The sequence below is a fragment of the Coptis chinensis genome, chromosome 9, assembly GCF_015680905.1.
Source record: "Coptis chinensis isolate HL-2020 chromosome 9, ASM1568090v1, whole genome shotgun sequence".
Lineage (NCBI taxonomy): Eukaryota > Viridiplantae > Streptophyta > Magnoliopsida > Ranunculales > Ranunculaceae > Coptis > Coptis chinensis.
The window spans coordinates 80672818-80689973 of record NC_141464.1 but is presented as its reverse complement, the minus strand read 5'-3'; the positions used below and the strand labels follow the sequence as shown (position 1 = coordinate 80689973).

Sequence of the window (17156 nt, the reverse complement as noted above, 5' to 3'; positions counted from 1 at the left end):
GTTATTATTAAGCGTTTGCCTACTTCTTTGTGCTACCGTGAAGCATTTGAAGCTTGATCTGTACCGGATAAAAAGCCGATCAAGTGGTAATGTTCTTGTTAAGGAGATATCCTAACTTGCAAACACTTTGTATATCTATCAAGGTATTGTTAATTTCACCAAGTTGTTTACGTCTATGATAATGCATTGGTTATTTGGTTCGATTATATATGAAAGTAAACTAAATGTGTATTATTGAACGTACCTTAGTCTTACGAAAGTATGGGCAACGTGGGAGGACAAATACTATTAGAAGAGTTGAATAGTCGAGCATGTTGAAGTGCCTTAGAAAAGTTGAAATTAAGTACTTTGGAGGAAGTGGGAGTGAATTAGACCTTGTGAGATTTTTGCTTGGGAATGGGAGTGTGATGAAGGAAATGGATATTACCTACTCAACGACACAAGCGAAAGCAGATAAAGCAACCCTAACGTTTTTAAATGACATGGTACTGGCTTTCACCAAAGTTTCTCCTGATGTGGCAATATCATTTTCGTGGAATCGCTTTTGCCGTGATTATGCACAGATATATATTGCTTGTTGACTGGATGTATGTAGTCTTTCAAACTTTTGGTCTAGAACTTGAAGTCACATTCAAGAGGTATAGTACTTTGTACTGCCTATATATGTACATTTGTCTTATTTAAATGTTTTTAATATATACATATTAGATATTCAGATAGACTTTATATTTTCAGTTCAGATTTACATAAATCCCAAGTTTTTTATGTACTCTTCTTGATTATATTGGTTTTTTGAGATTTAAAGGGGTATCTTGAAGAGCCTGGACGTTTTGCTTCAGTAGGAGTTCAACAGTTCAACCAACTTAAGAGTAGACAATCCTTGCCATTGAAACCAACTAGGAAAGTTCAGTTATGCATAATTGCCTAATCCGGGGTTGCTACTTCTTACTTATGCAAAACCTAGGCTTCAAGCAGGACAATGAACTGGCAAACAAGGTTATTCTTTTTGTATAAAAATTGCATATTTGACACACTCATTATGAAATACGATTTAATTCAATTTCAGAGGATTGTTTTAATTCAATGTCAGAGGACAGTGCTCTACTTGCAGAGTTTGAGTTTCAGAATTTATTCCAGGATTCATTCCATCGACAAGATAAAGTCCCTTAATGACAGGATTGGCTTGTTCTGCTTCCTTCTAGTATAGTGTGTCAGAACTTCTTTCCTATGAGTTTCATGCTAAATTACATTTTATCAGTAAATGCTTTCCTGTTCACAGTTCTAAACACAAGGTTAAGCATTCCAGAGTGTTCGTCGAGGCTCAGAAGCGCCAGGATTCTTTCTGCTCGTAAGAGTCAGGTTATTCATTGACAGGTACTTATAGCAAAAGTTTCTCCCAAGTAAAGATATCAATTGGATAGTAACCCAAAACATTGTGTTCAAGTCTGCATCATACAGTGGTATACTGCGGCAAATATGTTTCCTTTTACCTGGTTCATCATCTGTTGCTCTAAGGAATGAACTTTCCAGCATTTTAGAGGTATGTTTGGGAAGGTATGTTTACCAAGGACACAGAGCCTATTAATATTTGATTTGTGTAGACAAATTTTCAAAACAAGTTAGGTCAAAGGTATTTTGTAAGCGGAGTAATAGAACTTTTTGATCTCTTTCTAGATTTTGCTCAACTCTAGGTTCAAATATGGATAAGATAAAGGTCATTAATATGACAAGATTGACCTCTTGTTCTTCATCATCTGTGTAAACTTCATCCTTTTTAGTTTGGGAAGGTATGTTTACCAAGGACACAGAGCCTATTAATATTTGATTTGTGTAGACAAATTTTCAAAACAAGTTAGGTCAAAGGTATTTTGTAAGCGGAGTAATAGAACTTTTTGATCTCTTTCTAAATTTTGCTCAACTCTAGGTTCAAATATGGATAAGATAAAGGTCATTAATATGACAAGATTGACCTCTTGTTCTTCCTTCTAGTATGGCGTGTCAGAACTTCTTTCTAAAAAGAGTTGATGCTACATTGAATTGGATCAAATGTTTTCCTGTTCACAGTTCTAAACACAAGGTAAGCATTACAGAATGTTTGTTGCCGCATTATGAATTTATGATTCATTCCGTTTGTAAGAGTGAGGTTATCTTCTTTGATAGGCACTTCATTTAGTTCATTCTTCAGAACATAGGCTCCTTACTCATTAACGGTCATCTCTTTTTCGTATATTGCTAATTCGAGGCAGTACAGTTCTTCTTCTGTAAACAACTTTATCTTCTGAATGAGCCTCAACCTTTAACCTTTTTGCCCCGTTGAAAATTATGCATCATGTAGCGGTCTTCTATATTATAGTGCGATCTAATGTGATTGTTCAGCCTAGGTGGATGAATGTCGAAAAGAGTAGCTAAGTATTCCAGCTGCCAAGGCATTTCATAGAAAAGATGGTGAATCTGGATGTCCTGTGACTGAAGCCTTTCGGCTGGAAGTAACTGTATTGACTCTTGCTTAAATTCTGAAACAATAAGAGTAATCCAATGCTGCAATGCAGTATAGTTTTATATGGCTGTGAAAGCAATCGGGGTTCCAGGACAATATTGCTTTCACTATCTTCCAGTTAGAAGTTACCCAGAAATTGGATAATTTGATATTTCATAATACTATATATCTAGTCCTTGTAACACCACAACGTCAGACCACGTTTCTCGACTGCAACCTTATCTCATAAGAGTTTCATTACTGTTGGAATTCGGGTTAATCTATATAATGTAGTTCCCTAAGAGTCTAAGACCCTAACTTAACCCGTCTCTATTTTATTTAAGAAGCTTGTAATAATATAAAATAAAAACTTCTATCCCTACCATAATCTATCTCGGCCCTTTGAATCTATCATTGAGTATTATTGGACGATATTGAAGTACAGGCTTTGATCACCATAAGTGCATAAGAATGGAGATGGACAGGATCAGCAATTTGCCTGAACCAATTCGAAGCCACATTCTAGACTTCCTTCCAATGGGAGATGCGTTCAGAACCAGCATCCTTTCTAGACAATGGAGATATGTATGCTTTTCACTTTCCAATCTAACTTTTGATCAACATTCTTTCATGCAAAAGAAAAACTATGGAGATTTTGCGGACAGTCTAAATTTTGATCAATTTTCATTCATGCAAAAGAAAAATTCTAGAGAATATGCGGATGATTTTGTTAATCGGATACTTTCTCATCATGATGGATCAGCTATTATAAATTTTGAAGTCAATAATAACGATTATATATATCCTGTATCTGTTCCTGATGTCAATGCATGGATCTCGTACGCTGTAGACCACAATGTTCAGAAGCTTCGTATACATGGTGTCCCAACGAAATATGATGCAGCACTTTCTGGTGACCTATTCACATGCATTAGCTTGACTTCTCTGACATTGGAAAGACTTGGACTCTACTTGCCCAGAACTGTTGGATTTCCTCTGCTCAAAACTTTAAAGCTTGATGATGTATATATTCCCAGTGAAAACTCAATAAACAAACTCTTCTCAAACTGTCCTGTACTAGAAAATTTGGCCATCAGAAGATGCAGCTTCCTAATCTGTAATTGTCGTGAACCTCTTAACATCTTTGTTCCTAGCCTTAAGCGTTTGAGTCTACTGTTTGTGCATTATCACAAGAAAACAAATATTTCATCCCCAAATCTCAAACAATTTGCTTGTCTTGGTCATCCCCCAGACATCAGTTTAGAGACCCGTTTGTCTCTGCGCACTGCATCATTTACTTGGTCTGTAACCAGGTCAGATCAGCGCACTTCTTATATTCATTCCGCACATAAAATTGTGGCAGGACTTCATAATGTGACCGAACTATGCTTATATGATTTCTGTATTGAGGTACGTTTTAATTCTTTTTCTTCTCATGTAACATTTGGCAATAATGGGTTTCACAATGAGAACTTATATGAAATATCTGCTCAGGCTCTCACCAGCAGGGATCCAGTTTGTCTGCCTACATATTCTACTTTGAAGCATCTCCACCTTCATATGCTTCCCATTGAAAACCAAGTTCAAGCTGTTATCGTCTTATTAAAAAGAACTCCTAATCTGCAGACTCTTGGTATCTATGTCATGGTAATACTAGAAATCTTATAAATTTTACATATACCATTATGATATGAGGAGAACTGCGGTTTAGCTCATTTTATTTATTTTTTTCAACTGCAGATGCGAAAAACAATGCAAGATACACTCGTGGAAAAGGAATATTGGCAACCACAGGAGTTGTACTCTGTGCATACATTGAATCATCTTAAATTACTTAAAATCGAGTCACTTCAAGGAACAAAGAGTGAATTTAGACTTTTGAGGCATTTGTTTGAGAATGGTAACGCCATAGAGAGAATGAATATCTGCTATTCAAAAGAAGTGACTGAAGCCGGAAGAACTGGTTTTAGCGAGAAAATAATGAAACTAGCAAGAGTTTTGACAGAAGTAGAGATATCAGCTGGCGACGACTCATATAAGCCCCATCCCCACGCTTTCAAATGGCTCACATTTTAGCATGGATTGTAACCCAAAAAAATTACATTCATGTCTGTACCAGATAGTGTTATACTGCTGCAATTTTTTTCCTTTTTCCTGGTAACCTGGTTCATCATCTGTTGCTCTAAGAACATGCAGTTTCGAGGATTGCTTACTTTTTTAGTTTGGCTAAGTATGTTTAACAATGATGCAACGAATGGTTTTATAGGATCAAATTGGTTATCTTCGTACTAAAAAGTTATTTGTCATGGTTAATTAGTCCTTTATCTATGTTGTTAGTACCTGTGCCCTTCCATTAAGTTTTACATTCATCAGAGAAATATTACTGTACGTGCAAAGTATTTCTACATAAGCTACTGTCTATATGCTAGTTTTCTTTACATAGTTGTCTATAAGCTATATATACAAATAAATTAAGAGCCCGGTTCCTCTATAACCGGGTACAGATCTCTGTACCACACACACACGTCTCGTATCTCGACGCACACACACACATCTCGGAGTACACACACAGGTATCGAGGCACACACACACATCTCGATCTCAAATGAACGGTGAGAGATCTCTGTAACCGGTTACAGAGATCTCGAACCCATATATTAAATGTACACAAATAATTTCCTTAACCTAACGTCAACTCAAATAAACGAAATTTTAATCTATTTAATAAAAAGGGGGCCATCCAATTGTTGTCATTGTTTTTCAGCAATTTGTGACATGGAGGAATCTAGGTGTTTGAAGGTGCACCCAGTTTGCTATCACAGTTCAACATCCAATTTACTTTCTTTATGGGACAACACACTATTTAAAAAATACATCTAATATGAATGGGCTATTTCGTGATGGCTATATGAATGAGTCTAATGGGAAAATAAGCCCATAAAATATAATAGATTGTCATCACCGTACCTTGGTAAATTTCTCTCAACAAAGTTTAAAATTTCAAACCAATATATAAAAGAGAATCCTTTGAATATCAACATTTTTTTTAATGTCGAAAACTTTATTTAGTGTCAACCTTATAAAACCTCATGAAACTATTGCCGCACAACTTTTTTAGCGTATAACAAGTAAATTCATAGATAGCAAAATCATAATACATAAGTCTATCATCTAAAATTCATAAATTTTGTTTTCCTGATTTAACGTGTGTTTCCGATTAAACTTCCTAATCATACAATCTGAATTTTTCGCTTGCAAATTATCTTAAATTAAATGAACCGATATACCAGTGTAAGGATGTGAGATGTCGAGACAAATATTTTTATTTTATTTTCAAACGGTCAAACTTTTTCGTGAAGTCATCGAATTGAAGATGGACCGTTGCATAAAATTAATTATTTTTATAAACTACCAATTAAAATCCAAACAAATGAAGTAATTGTAGAGATGGATATTAATAGCATTATAAGAAAATCAATTATTAATTATCATACTAAATTACTAACGTAACTTATTACGAAACTCTTCCTATGTCTTATTGCATACATTTCTCCTCTATATATATTGTTCACAAACTCTACTTATTGTACCACCGCAATACATCAACATAATCAGTAAAATAGAGACGACGTAGAGATACATCATGGAAATGTTCTCGAGTACAAAATTAATTTTTGGACTACTATTTGTTAATTATGGTAGGGTTGACGATCACATCAGCTACAAATAAAGAATGTTGGATTAGTGACCAATGTGGAGATGAACTAGACATACATTTGGCTGAGAGGAATTTGATTGGTAGTCTCAATTGTTGCGGGGAAATTGTAGTTTCCAATCCAGAGAAATGTTGGGGCAACCTTGTTAACTATCTAGAACGTACTAAGAATGAAGAAAATATTAAGTGGGCACATAATTTTTGGAACCAATGTGTTGTTATCGTAAACAACAACAACAAAAACTCTGCACCACTTGGCTCTCCTTCAGTCCCACCATCCTCATAATTACGGCGGAAAATTTTGATGATGTAATTCCACTTTTTTACTATTGATCGAATATATATAGTAAAATGATATTCATATTTTAAACGGTCTCAGCTTTCCCTTTCCCAATTAGTATTCTCAGTGTGGAGTGTGGACACAATATTTAAGTCATGAAAGTTAAGAGAATAAGGATCCAACATCATAAAACATTAACTTAATTATTGTTTACTAAACAATAATAACCACCAACAAATAATCTCATGGGCTCGGCCATTAATTAAATAATTTTAATTTGCCTATTTAAAGTGTGTGTACTTTGTTGGTTACACTCTTTCATTTGATCATTCTCATCTTGTTAATAAAATCCATTTTCCGCATAAATTATTGAATTTAAAGTAGTTATACGAGAAATAATAATAGTTATAGGAGGCAAATGTATCTTGTTAGGAGAAAAACTTATTCACGCGTGCATAGTTTAAATTTATCTATTAGTTAAATTTTGCGTGAACCCACTGTTATAATCTTGTTAGGGGTTAATTAACTTCAAAAACCAATTTCACAAATATATTGTTAGATATAAAAATAACCAAATGGACTCAAGTTTACAGTATATATGAGATTTATCTTTTCCACAACACAGAAAAAGAAGATCGAAGAATACATCGATATGATATTACTCCTGAACGTATTCTGAGGGAGATATTTAGTATCTAAGACTAAGTACATTCAACACATTTCGTGCACCTTGCAGATTAATATATATATATATATATATATATATATATATATATATATATATATATATATATTTTTTTTTTTTTTTTGTATATTTTTTGAAATTTAAGTACCGATTGTGTCAATAGGCCGGTGTTATTTGCAGATTTAAAGTAGCACCCTCTGATCTTTGCCTTGAATGAGAGGTGTTGGGTTATCAGTGCCATACGGCACGGGCACACCCCATGTACAATAAATAACGTCAATTTGAGTTAGGGGGTTTGTGTGCGTTGACTTTAGTCGGCCTTTTGAAAGTCTAAAGTCTAAATAGATAGCAGGCTCATAAGATAGAATTGGGGATTAATTTAGTTTCTAATTTGGATCGGTAGATAATTATGATTTAAGGACAAATCGGATTGACCACTGCTGAAAAACGATATTATCATCATTTAAGTTTTTATCAGTTAAATCAAAATCCCATGTGACTTTTCAATTTTGTTGTTGATCCTCATCACACTCACATTTTATATATGTTAGGACTAATACGAGAAATTTCATTTATTTCATGTTGTACACATGCATATATAGTGGTGTTTGCATGTTTGTTGTACACATGCATATTGATGTGTGCATGTGTGGACGTGTGGTGGTAGTGTTTGCATGTTTGTTGCACACATGCATAGTGGTGTGTTCATGTGTGGTATACACATGCATAGTAGTGTTTTCGTGTGTGTTATACACATATATAATAGTATTTGTATATGTGTTATATACATGCACGCATAATGATGTTTGCATGTGTGATATACACATGCATAATGGTGTGTGCATGTTGATATACACATGCAATGCATATCATACATGTATAGTGATGTTTGCATGTTTGTTAGGAACATGCATATTGGTGTGTGTATGTGTGGTAGTAGTGTGTTTGCATGTGTGTTATATACATGCATAATGATGTTTGCATGTGTGCTATATGCATGAAGTATAATGATGTGTGCATGTTGATATACATATACAATGCATATCATACATGCATAGTGGTGTTTGCATGTTTGTTGGACACATGCACACTGGTGTACATATGTGCATGTGTGATAATAGTGTTTGCATGTTTGTTGTACACATGCATAGTGATGTGTGCATGTGTGGTATACACATGCATAGTAGTGTTTGTATGTGTGTTATGCACATATATACACATGTATAATGATGTTTGCATGTGTGTTATACACATGCATAATGATGTGTGTATGCTGGTATGCACATGCAGTGTATATCATACATGTATAATAGTGTTTGTATGTATATCAGAGAATGTCATAATTGGTATTAATAAAAAATAACTTGTTGATGTCAGCTCGAAAATATCTTTAAAGCAAAATTCTTAATGATAGATGCTGATGTCAGTCCGTTTTTGTCCTAAAACCATAATTATTGATCAACGAGACCTAAAACCGAAATTATTAGTCAATTTATGTGTTTGGGCATAAATCTATGAAGTCTAAACATGATTAAGTTGGGCCCGAATGCAAATTATACGGACTTTTGAAAGAAGCCCATGAAGAATTGGTTGAATTTTCTTCTATTCAGTGGATCCACGGTGGTCTTGATTTGAGATTTCAGTCTTTAATTGGATCATCTAGCATTCTAGCGTGGTTATTCCGGCTAAGATGATAACAAAGTACAAATGGCATATGTGGACAAGTCCACTTCACCTAAAAGTTACGAGTTTGTTACATTTGAATATATGATCTGCTTCCAGCTAAAAAATGGACATTGAAGGTTGTGCAATTGTGCTTGGGTTTGCCTATGCAAAATTCCCTGTGTAAGATTGATCTAAAATATACTAACTAGCTTTGAATTAAAACTATGTCGTGCTCTTGGTAAAATAGGATATTAATCGTCAATAACGTAGATTACTACTATAGTCAAAGACTCAAAGTAAGAGCACTGGACATGATAAAGCTCAACTTCCATGGTAAATATCTCTGGAAGTGGGCCTAAGTCATGTTGATGCAGGGGTACTTAATATGCAGAAATCTTGGGAATACTAGAATTACATACCGTTGAGCGTGCATAGAGTGGCTCAAAAAAATGAGTTTGCACATTTATCAATAAGTTGTGCATTTGACATTCAATTTAATACAACAGAACGTTTTTTTTTTCCCGCTAATCTTTAGACACCAGAATGTGGCTGTTCGTTTCAGTATATTTTCAGCACCCTCAGTTCCCAATGAACATCATATGGTATTCTTGAAAATAGAAATCTTGACGCTTCCCAATGAACACATTCATCCTATAAATCGTATAGCGCACAAGGATTACTATAGTTCTAATCTGATTAGCTTTGATCCCAGAGGAATTCATGATGAGCAAACAAAAGGTGGTGAAACGTGAAGATAGGCTGACTTTTTTACCTGAAGTCACTCTCCAGCATATACTCTTCTTTCTCTCAACAAAAGATGCAGTTGGTGCAAGTATATTAACAACAAAATGGAGGTCTTTGGAGTTTAGTTCCAGTTCTCGACTTCTCTGATAATCTCTTGTATTCTACTAAGAGCAAGAGAGAAGATCCAATAGTTACGGAGAAGTTTGTGAATTTTGTTTATATGGTGCTGCTTTTCCATGATTCAAATCTACAAAAGGTATGCCTAATATGTACAGAGGATTACAATGCGTCTCACATTAGTGCATGGATCTCCACTGTATTAAGGCGTAAAGTTTGTGAACTCGTTATTAAACTTTCATCATCAGAGTCAAGGGATTGCCCTACTGTCTTTTTAGTTGTGAATTGCTAAATATTCTAAAAATTAAGTCACTCGAACACAAGCTTCCATCTTCGATCACCTTTTCAAACCTTAAGGTCCTGCATTTTAAGGATGTAACATTTTCTTGGGACGAATCTCAGCCGGCTCAGCAAGTCACTTTTAGCTTACCGGTCCTTGAAGAGTTCCAAATTAAGGCGTGTCAATGGCTTTACATGATTATAGCTATAGTTGCTCCTGTTCTTAAGAGCTTATGCGTAGTTGATACTTTCGACACTCTTGAGTGTCTTGATGATGAATGCTATAATTGTGAGATGAAGATATTATGTGTTGGGGATCTTAAATCCTTGACATTTGATTGCAATTTTTTACGAGTGTATTCTTTGCATAAGCTACCCTCATTGGTCGATCCATCAATGAATTTTGTTGGTACCCAATTTATGGGGAACAATGCAGTCCATCAAGTCTTCCGTGAGTTTTGTGACGTAAATGATTTAGAAGTATCTAGTTCGGTTGTTGAGGTAAGTCTTTAACTTTTTCAGGTTACAATTCTTTCTATTTCTTATGACTCAATTAACAGGCTAATGCATTGGTACTTGGTAAATCTAGGTTCTCTTTCGTCCAGAGATCTCATCCATTATGCCTAACCTTCTCAAGGTGATCAACCTGGAAGTTAATAAAACATATGATGGACTTGACTGTAGTAGTCTGATATGCTTACTCTCTGACATGCCCAATATTGAATCTCTTGTTTTTTCTGATGTAAGTAATTCAACAATACTTCCCTCTTATCTTTTATTGGCCTTACACTAGTGCTAAAGTGTTTAGTTTTGATTTATGTAGACACATTGGACTTTTGGAGTAAATTTGCAAATACTACCAACACTTCCCGTGCGGTATTTGCAACGTCTTGAATCAATCGAATTAAGGTGCTTTTATGCGGATGAGGATGAGAATGAGATACATGTTGTTGAGTTTTTGCTGAAAAATGCAAGAGTATTGAAGAAAATGACAGTCATTTCTTGTTCTGCTTTATATGCTGATCCAAGAAAACAATTAGAAGTTACCAAGAAAGTGAAGAAACTACTAAGGCTTCCTAGAGCTTCAGATTGTAGTGTGATAGAGTTCTCCTAAATAGTAGAGGCTGGCAGAGTATTGCTGCCTAGGGAACTTATATATAGCCATATAGGCAAATGATAAAAAAGTATATACTTAGTTTACTTACTGTTAGACCTGTACGTGGTTGAATCTTTTGTTAAACATCACTGTGTGAATGTAGTGGCACAAGAAATGAGTCTGCACATTGATCAATAACTCGTGCATTTGAAATTCAATTTAGATAGATAGCAGAATGTGGCTTCCAAGTTAGTCCAGCATAAAAAATGCCCAGTGGATCAGACATAGTTGGTCCTTCACAAGGCCCATGAAAGTTTAGTCCTTGAGTGGTTGAGAGAAGGAAAACCAAGAGGCAAGTGAGGGAAATTTGACGTGTTGAGAAATATTCTACTTCCATATTGTTGGGTTTGTGGAACCGTCGAGTTTTCTTCCGGTGTCCGACCTGTTACTTTCAGTTTTTAGTTTGGAGAAGAGAGCGCGACCCGCGCTCAACCATGCTTTGGACAAGGCGCGCCATGCACTGAAGTTATTGAGTCGATGACCAATTCGGCCGGATTAGGCTGCGAGGGCTCGACTCGACTTCATAGCTCATGCCTTTCGAAATTTTCATTGATTTTCGATATTTCGGCCCAGAGCCTATTTTCTCACCTTTTTCTATGTGTACCTCTATAAAGAAAATAAAATAAGGTTTTGGGACAACTTTTGAGAGATTCATTTATTGGGTATTGTGAGAGCTCTATTGAGCTAGGGTTTGAGTGAAGCATATTGTTCTTGATTCTTGATATCTCTTGTAAACTCTCTAATCTTTACTACAAAGGAAACTCGGCTCTTGTGTGGATGTAGGTAATATTTACCGAATCACCTAAATCTTTTTGTCTCTTTGCATATTTACTTTCTTATTTATTGTTTGCTTGTTATGGGTGATGATAAATTAGTAGCTTTGTTTGTTTGAGTTTGTTGTGATAACTACCAAAGTCTTGGGTGGGTGATTTACTTGGTGTTAGCTCCAAGTTAAAATCATTTGGGATAGAAAGTAGTTAGATTGATGTGTGACTTTCTAGTGAAATCTCCCAACACATATTTGGTGTGTTCTTGATGGGAGAGAGTTCCTGGGTAACTAACTATCTCAACTTAATTTCTAGTTTACTGCATTTGCATTTTAATATTCGTTGATTCCTTCTTTTCAAGTAGCCTGAGAAAGTTTTCTGTTAACAAATGTTACTTTATGCGCCAAAAGTTGTTACCAAACAAATGAAAATAAAAAAGGCTCATTGAGTAGTTTGTCACAAAAACTGTGTGCATCGTTTAGTTTTAAGGCTGTAAAAGGTTTGCAGCTTGCTTACTACTCAATACATAAACACAGTAATTTCTATATTATTTGCACTTTTATCTAACTATGGTGACACGGATTTTAAATTTTCAGAGAAATTTTGCTGCTATGGAAGGAAGTAATTTGCAGTTTTTAAGACAAAGTTGTGGTAAATGTGAAGATAGGCTGAGCTTTTTACCTGAGAGCATTCTTCATCATATACTCTCCTTTCTTCCAACCAAATGTGCCATTGGTATAAGCATATTAGCGACAAGATGGAGGTACTATTGGACTTCTGTTCCCATTCTAGATTTTTCTGATGATCTCTTGCGTTCTACTACAAGAAGTTATATGGATCCATTTCTAAAAGACAAATTCATGAGTTTTGTTTATAGGGTGCTGCTTCTCCATGATTCAGATATACATAGGTTTTGCTTAACATGTTCACATACCTACCATGTGTCTCACTTTAATGCGTGGGTATCTGCTGTGTTGAAGCGTAAAGTTAAGGAACTCGTTATTAAACTGCCTTCAGGACTTCATTCCATCGGATTACACAATTACTTATTTAGGTGTGGTTCACTAGCTATATTACATATTAAAGGCGTAGGAGAGAAACTTCCCGCATTGATAACCTTTTCAAGCCTTAAGGTTCTGCATCTGCACTTAACAAGATTTTACTGGGACAAACCAGATGAGCAAGTGACTTTTAATCTCCCAGTCCTTGAAGAGTTCCGAATGGAAAATTCTATTTTGTGGAATGTGAATATAATTGTATTTGCTCCTTTGCTTATGAGCTTATACATATATGAGGCGGGATATGATTTTAGGGATTATGATTGGAAGATGAAGATATGTGCAGAGAATCTTATATCCTTGACAATGATATCTAGATGTCTACGTGCTTATTCTCTCAACTGCCTACCCACATTAGTTGATGCATCAAAATATTTAGTTGGCACTCGAGAGCTTTGTAATGTTAAGGACTTAGTGGTGTCTAGTGACATCGTTGAGGTAAGTTTCCTGCTTCTTCTTCATTTTTCCCCAGTTTAATTCATTTATTTATAAAGCTCGTAGACTAAGACATAAATCCATGGATGATTAACACATTCATTCTGTTGTTGAAACTTAGCCGATTCATACTGGCTAATGCAGTTGTATTTGATATTTATAGGGTATCGTAAGCCCAGAGCTCACATCAATTGTGCCTAAACTATTTAAGGTGACCAACCTTGGAGTGATTAATGGAGATTATATACTTGACGGTAGTCATTTTGTAAACTTGCTCTGCCAAGTGCCTAATATTGAATCCCTTGTCTTTCCTGATGTAAGTCATTCTACGCTGTTCTTTTATTTCTTAACAGAATAATATTAGTGCCATTAACATGCTCAAATTTTAAGTTTTGATTTATGTAGGGACTTGCTCTTCGGTCTAGTGGAGAACATGTTCTGACGCTTACAATACTTGACCTGGATTTTTTGCCACATCTGAAGACAGTTGAAGTAAGGTGCTTTTACGGGAGGGAGAATGAGATAAGTGTTATCATGTTTTTGCTGAAGAACGCAAGAGTGTTGGAGAAAATGACTATCATTTCTGTTTCAACGCTATCTGCGGATCCAAAAAAGCAAATGAAAATTAGTAAAAGACTACTAATGCTTCCTAGAGCTTCAGGTTGCAGTGTAATCGACTTCTACTAAATGGTTGATGGCTTGGCACTTCATCTGGTGACTGTAGCAAAATGATGTGTAGGGTAATTGGAAAGTTTGTACTTGCAGTTAAACCTGTGCTAAATCTTGCTTTGTAGACATGGTTTAGGGCATTCTTAAATACTTTTGATGTCCAAGAACGATTAATGTAGCAAAGTCTAATTCCTTATGTTATTTTCACCTACTGAATGGTTATGTTTGTAATGGCTTTTGGTATTTCACCAACTGAGCTGGCTGAAATATTTTGGGTCCCGAAAAGCTTTATCAGGTGACAATTTTTTTTTCCTTTTTAAGTTAATGGGTTTAAAGTACTGTTGAAGACTTGAGGTGGTTTTTAAGTGTGTTGGTTGTTACTATTATATTTATGCCCAAAGGGATTATTTAAAGTGTAGAGAAAAAGGAATGTTTTTTTTTCTATTTCACGTTCAAAGCGCAACTGCGCCCAAGAGCTTGGAGACAAAAGCCACCCGCAAGGCCAGAGAGAGAGACCCGCTGCCCAAGACTATTTTTCGGTGGGCCGCCTTCTGATAAGAATCGAAATTTGTTTTTTGGTATAAAAACAAAATGAAGGTTTTGGAAAACTTAACTTTTCCAAAACCAAGAAAAGAGAGATTACAAAGAGAAGCAATTCTTTGTGAGTTGAGTGTTCATTCTTTGTGAGTGAATTGAGAGACTTGTAATCATTACTCGGATATCTAGTAAAGTTTGGAACTTCGCTTGTGTGTGGGCGTAGGCAAATTAGAACCACGATATGTCTCGTCTTGTGATTTGTTCTTCTTTTACATTAATTGTTTTACTTTATATGATTGTTATTTAATATTGAGAAGTGTTGGGAGATTGCTTAGGGTCTTTGAAGTCTTGTCTATCGAGAAGGATCGATTCTTGTGTTGGATTGATCCGTTTGTTGTGGGTAACGTTGTTTTCGCAGATTTTTATTCACATCAATTGGTATCGAGGCGTAGGTATCTGACTAGGATTTTGAGTTTAGTGCTTTCGAAAATTTGTGTAACAAGGTGTTTGATTAAATTTCGAGGTGAAAAACTTTTTTTTTGGGTTATTGTGTGTAACTTGAAAGATGGCTCCAAGATGTCAAACTTGAGGTTTGAAGTAGAAGTTTAATGGGAAGAATAACTTTGGGATTTGGCAAGTCCAAGTAAAGGGCATTCTCATCCAACAAGGTTTGCACAAGACTTTAAAGGGGATTAAATCTAGCGCGCGAGAATGAGTAATGATGATTGGGAAGAGTTCGATCTTGGGCTTGTTCATCAATCCGGTTATGTCTTGCCAATGAGGTCATGTATAGTGTGATGGGAGAAAATACCGCTGCCGGTATTTGGCTCAAACTAGAGTCTATGTATATGACTAAGAGCATGACGAACAAGATGTACCTTAAGAAGCGTCTTTATCGGTACATGATGGTCGATGGTTCAACGATGCAAAAGCACGTTAGTGAGTTCCTTCGACGTCTAGCGGATTATTTGAATGTTGGTATGAAGATAGATGATGAGGATCAAGCGGCATGTTTAATATTCTCCTTGCCAGAAAGCTATGAGCATCTAATGAATACATTTATGAACAAAGAAGACGTCGATCTCGACGAAGTTCAGAGTGTACTTCTTTCTTATGAGTTGATGAAGAAGACACGTGTAGAGAATAACATTGATGCAGGTCAGGGGCTAGTGGCAAGAGGAAGGTCGTATGAAAAGGCTTCTACAAGCAATGAGGAAGTCCAGGTCCAAGTCAAAGAAGCCTTTAACACACGTGGAAGTGCTACAATTTGCGATGAAAGGGGACATTACGCAAGTAATTGTCCTCACCAAGAAAGAGAACAAAGAGATGGTAAGAAGAAAGGTAAGGCAAAAATTGAGGCAAGTTATGCTTGGGGCTCGAAGAGGGGACGAGTTGAGTCTCGCGGTGTCCCACAAGACTATATGGGAAAAAAGGTGGATTCTTGATTCGGATGTTCCTACCATATGTTCCCGAATAGAAAGTGGTTTACTTCTTATGAGAGCATTAATGGTGGTTCCGTTTTGATGGGTAATGACATTGCTTGTAAGACGGTAGGAATTGGAACTATACGGGTTAAGATGCATAATGGTATAGTGAGGACTTTAACTGATGTGAGGCATGTCCCTGAGCTAAAGAAAAACCTTATTTCTCTTGGTACCTTGGATTTCAAAGGCCACAAGTTTGTGGGCGAAGGTGGAGTCCTAAAGATTATCAGTGGCTCTTTTACAGTTATGAAGCGGTCAAAGACACGTAAACCTTGTATACTTTGATGGGTAGTACGGTGATAGGCGATGTAGCATTGGGTGCATGTAGTGATGATGAATGCACTAAGATGTGGCATACGCGACTAAGGCATACGAAAGTGAAAAGGGGTTTGCAGGTTTGTGCAAGGCGAGGGTTCTTGAAAGACTTGAAGAAGCCAAGTATGGGTTTTTTCGCGGAGCATTGGTCTACGGGAAGCAGTGTAGAGTCAAGTTCAAGTCAAGCAAGCACACGACCAGGGCATCCTTGACTATGTGCATAACGGATGTTTGGGGGACCCTCAGAGTGGCTTCAAAAGGAGGTAACCGCTATTATGTCTCATTCATTGATGATCATACCCGTATGTGTGAGTGTATATGATGAAACGAAAGAGGAAGTGTTTGAGACATTTAAAAAGTGGAAGGCAAGGGTTGAGAATCGCAGATATGAAGGTAAAGACACTACGGTCCGACAATGATCTGAGAATATACCTATGGGCCCTTCCAAGAGTTTTGCGCGCAACATGGAATTGCCGGACAACTGGATGATCGAGGTCAGGGCACGCCGCCTGTGAGAATGGAATGGCGAGAGGATGAATAGAACCTTGCTTGAAAGAGCGAGATGTTTGTTGTCTAATGCGGTCTAGGCAAAAAGAGTATCAATGATGCGGTGTCCATGGCGTGTTACTCAGATAATAGGTAATAGGCCCAAATTTATAGATTGCAAGACACCTTATGAGGTGTGGTCGGGTAACCGTGATTATAGTATTTTGCGCGAGTGTTTGGATCGATTTGCTTTACTGACAATGTGAGGAGAGCAAGCTAGATCCTAGA

The 17156-nt window shown here is 36.3% G+C and overlaps 2 protein-coding genes across 2 annotated transcripts in view; both read left to right on the top strand.

The window, feature by feature from the left end:
* LOC147478559 (F-box/LRR-repeat protein At4g14103-like) overlaps positions 1-4631 on the top strand; it is a 71796-nt gene extending 67165 nt beyond the window's left edge. Inside the window, exons 4-6 of the mRNA XM_086584605.1 lie at positions 1788-3886; positions 3971-4123; positions 4217-4631. Of these exons, the coding sequence (XP_086440731.1) occupies positions 2948-3886; positions 3971-4123; positions 4217-4552 (1428 nt within the window). The 5' untranslated portion in view covers positions 1788-2947 and the 3' untranslated portion in view covers positions 4553-4631. The remainder of the gene's footprint in view (positions 1-1787; positions 3887-3970; positions 4124-4216) is intronic.
* Positions 4632-12216: 7585 nt separating this feature from the next.
* Positions 12217-14298, top strand: LOC147478558 (FBD-associated F-box protein At4g13985-like). Its single transcript, XM_086584606.1, has 3 exons — positions 12217-13380; positions 13541-13693; positions 13783-14298. The coding sequence occupies exons 1-3, from the start codon at positions 12454-12456 to the stop codon at positions 14062-14064; spliced, it is 1362 nt and encodes a 453-aa protein (XP_086440732.1). The 5' UTR covers positions 12217-12453; the 3' UTR covers positions 14065-14298.
* The last annotated feature ends 2858 nt before the right edge of the window (positions 14299-17156 follow it).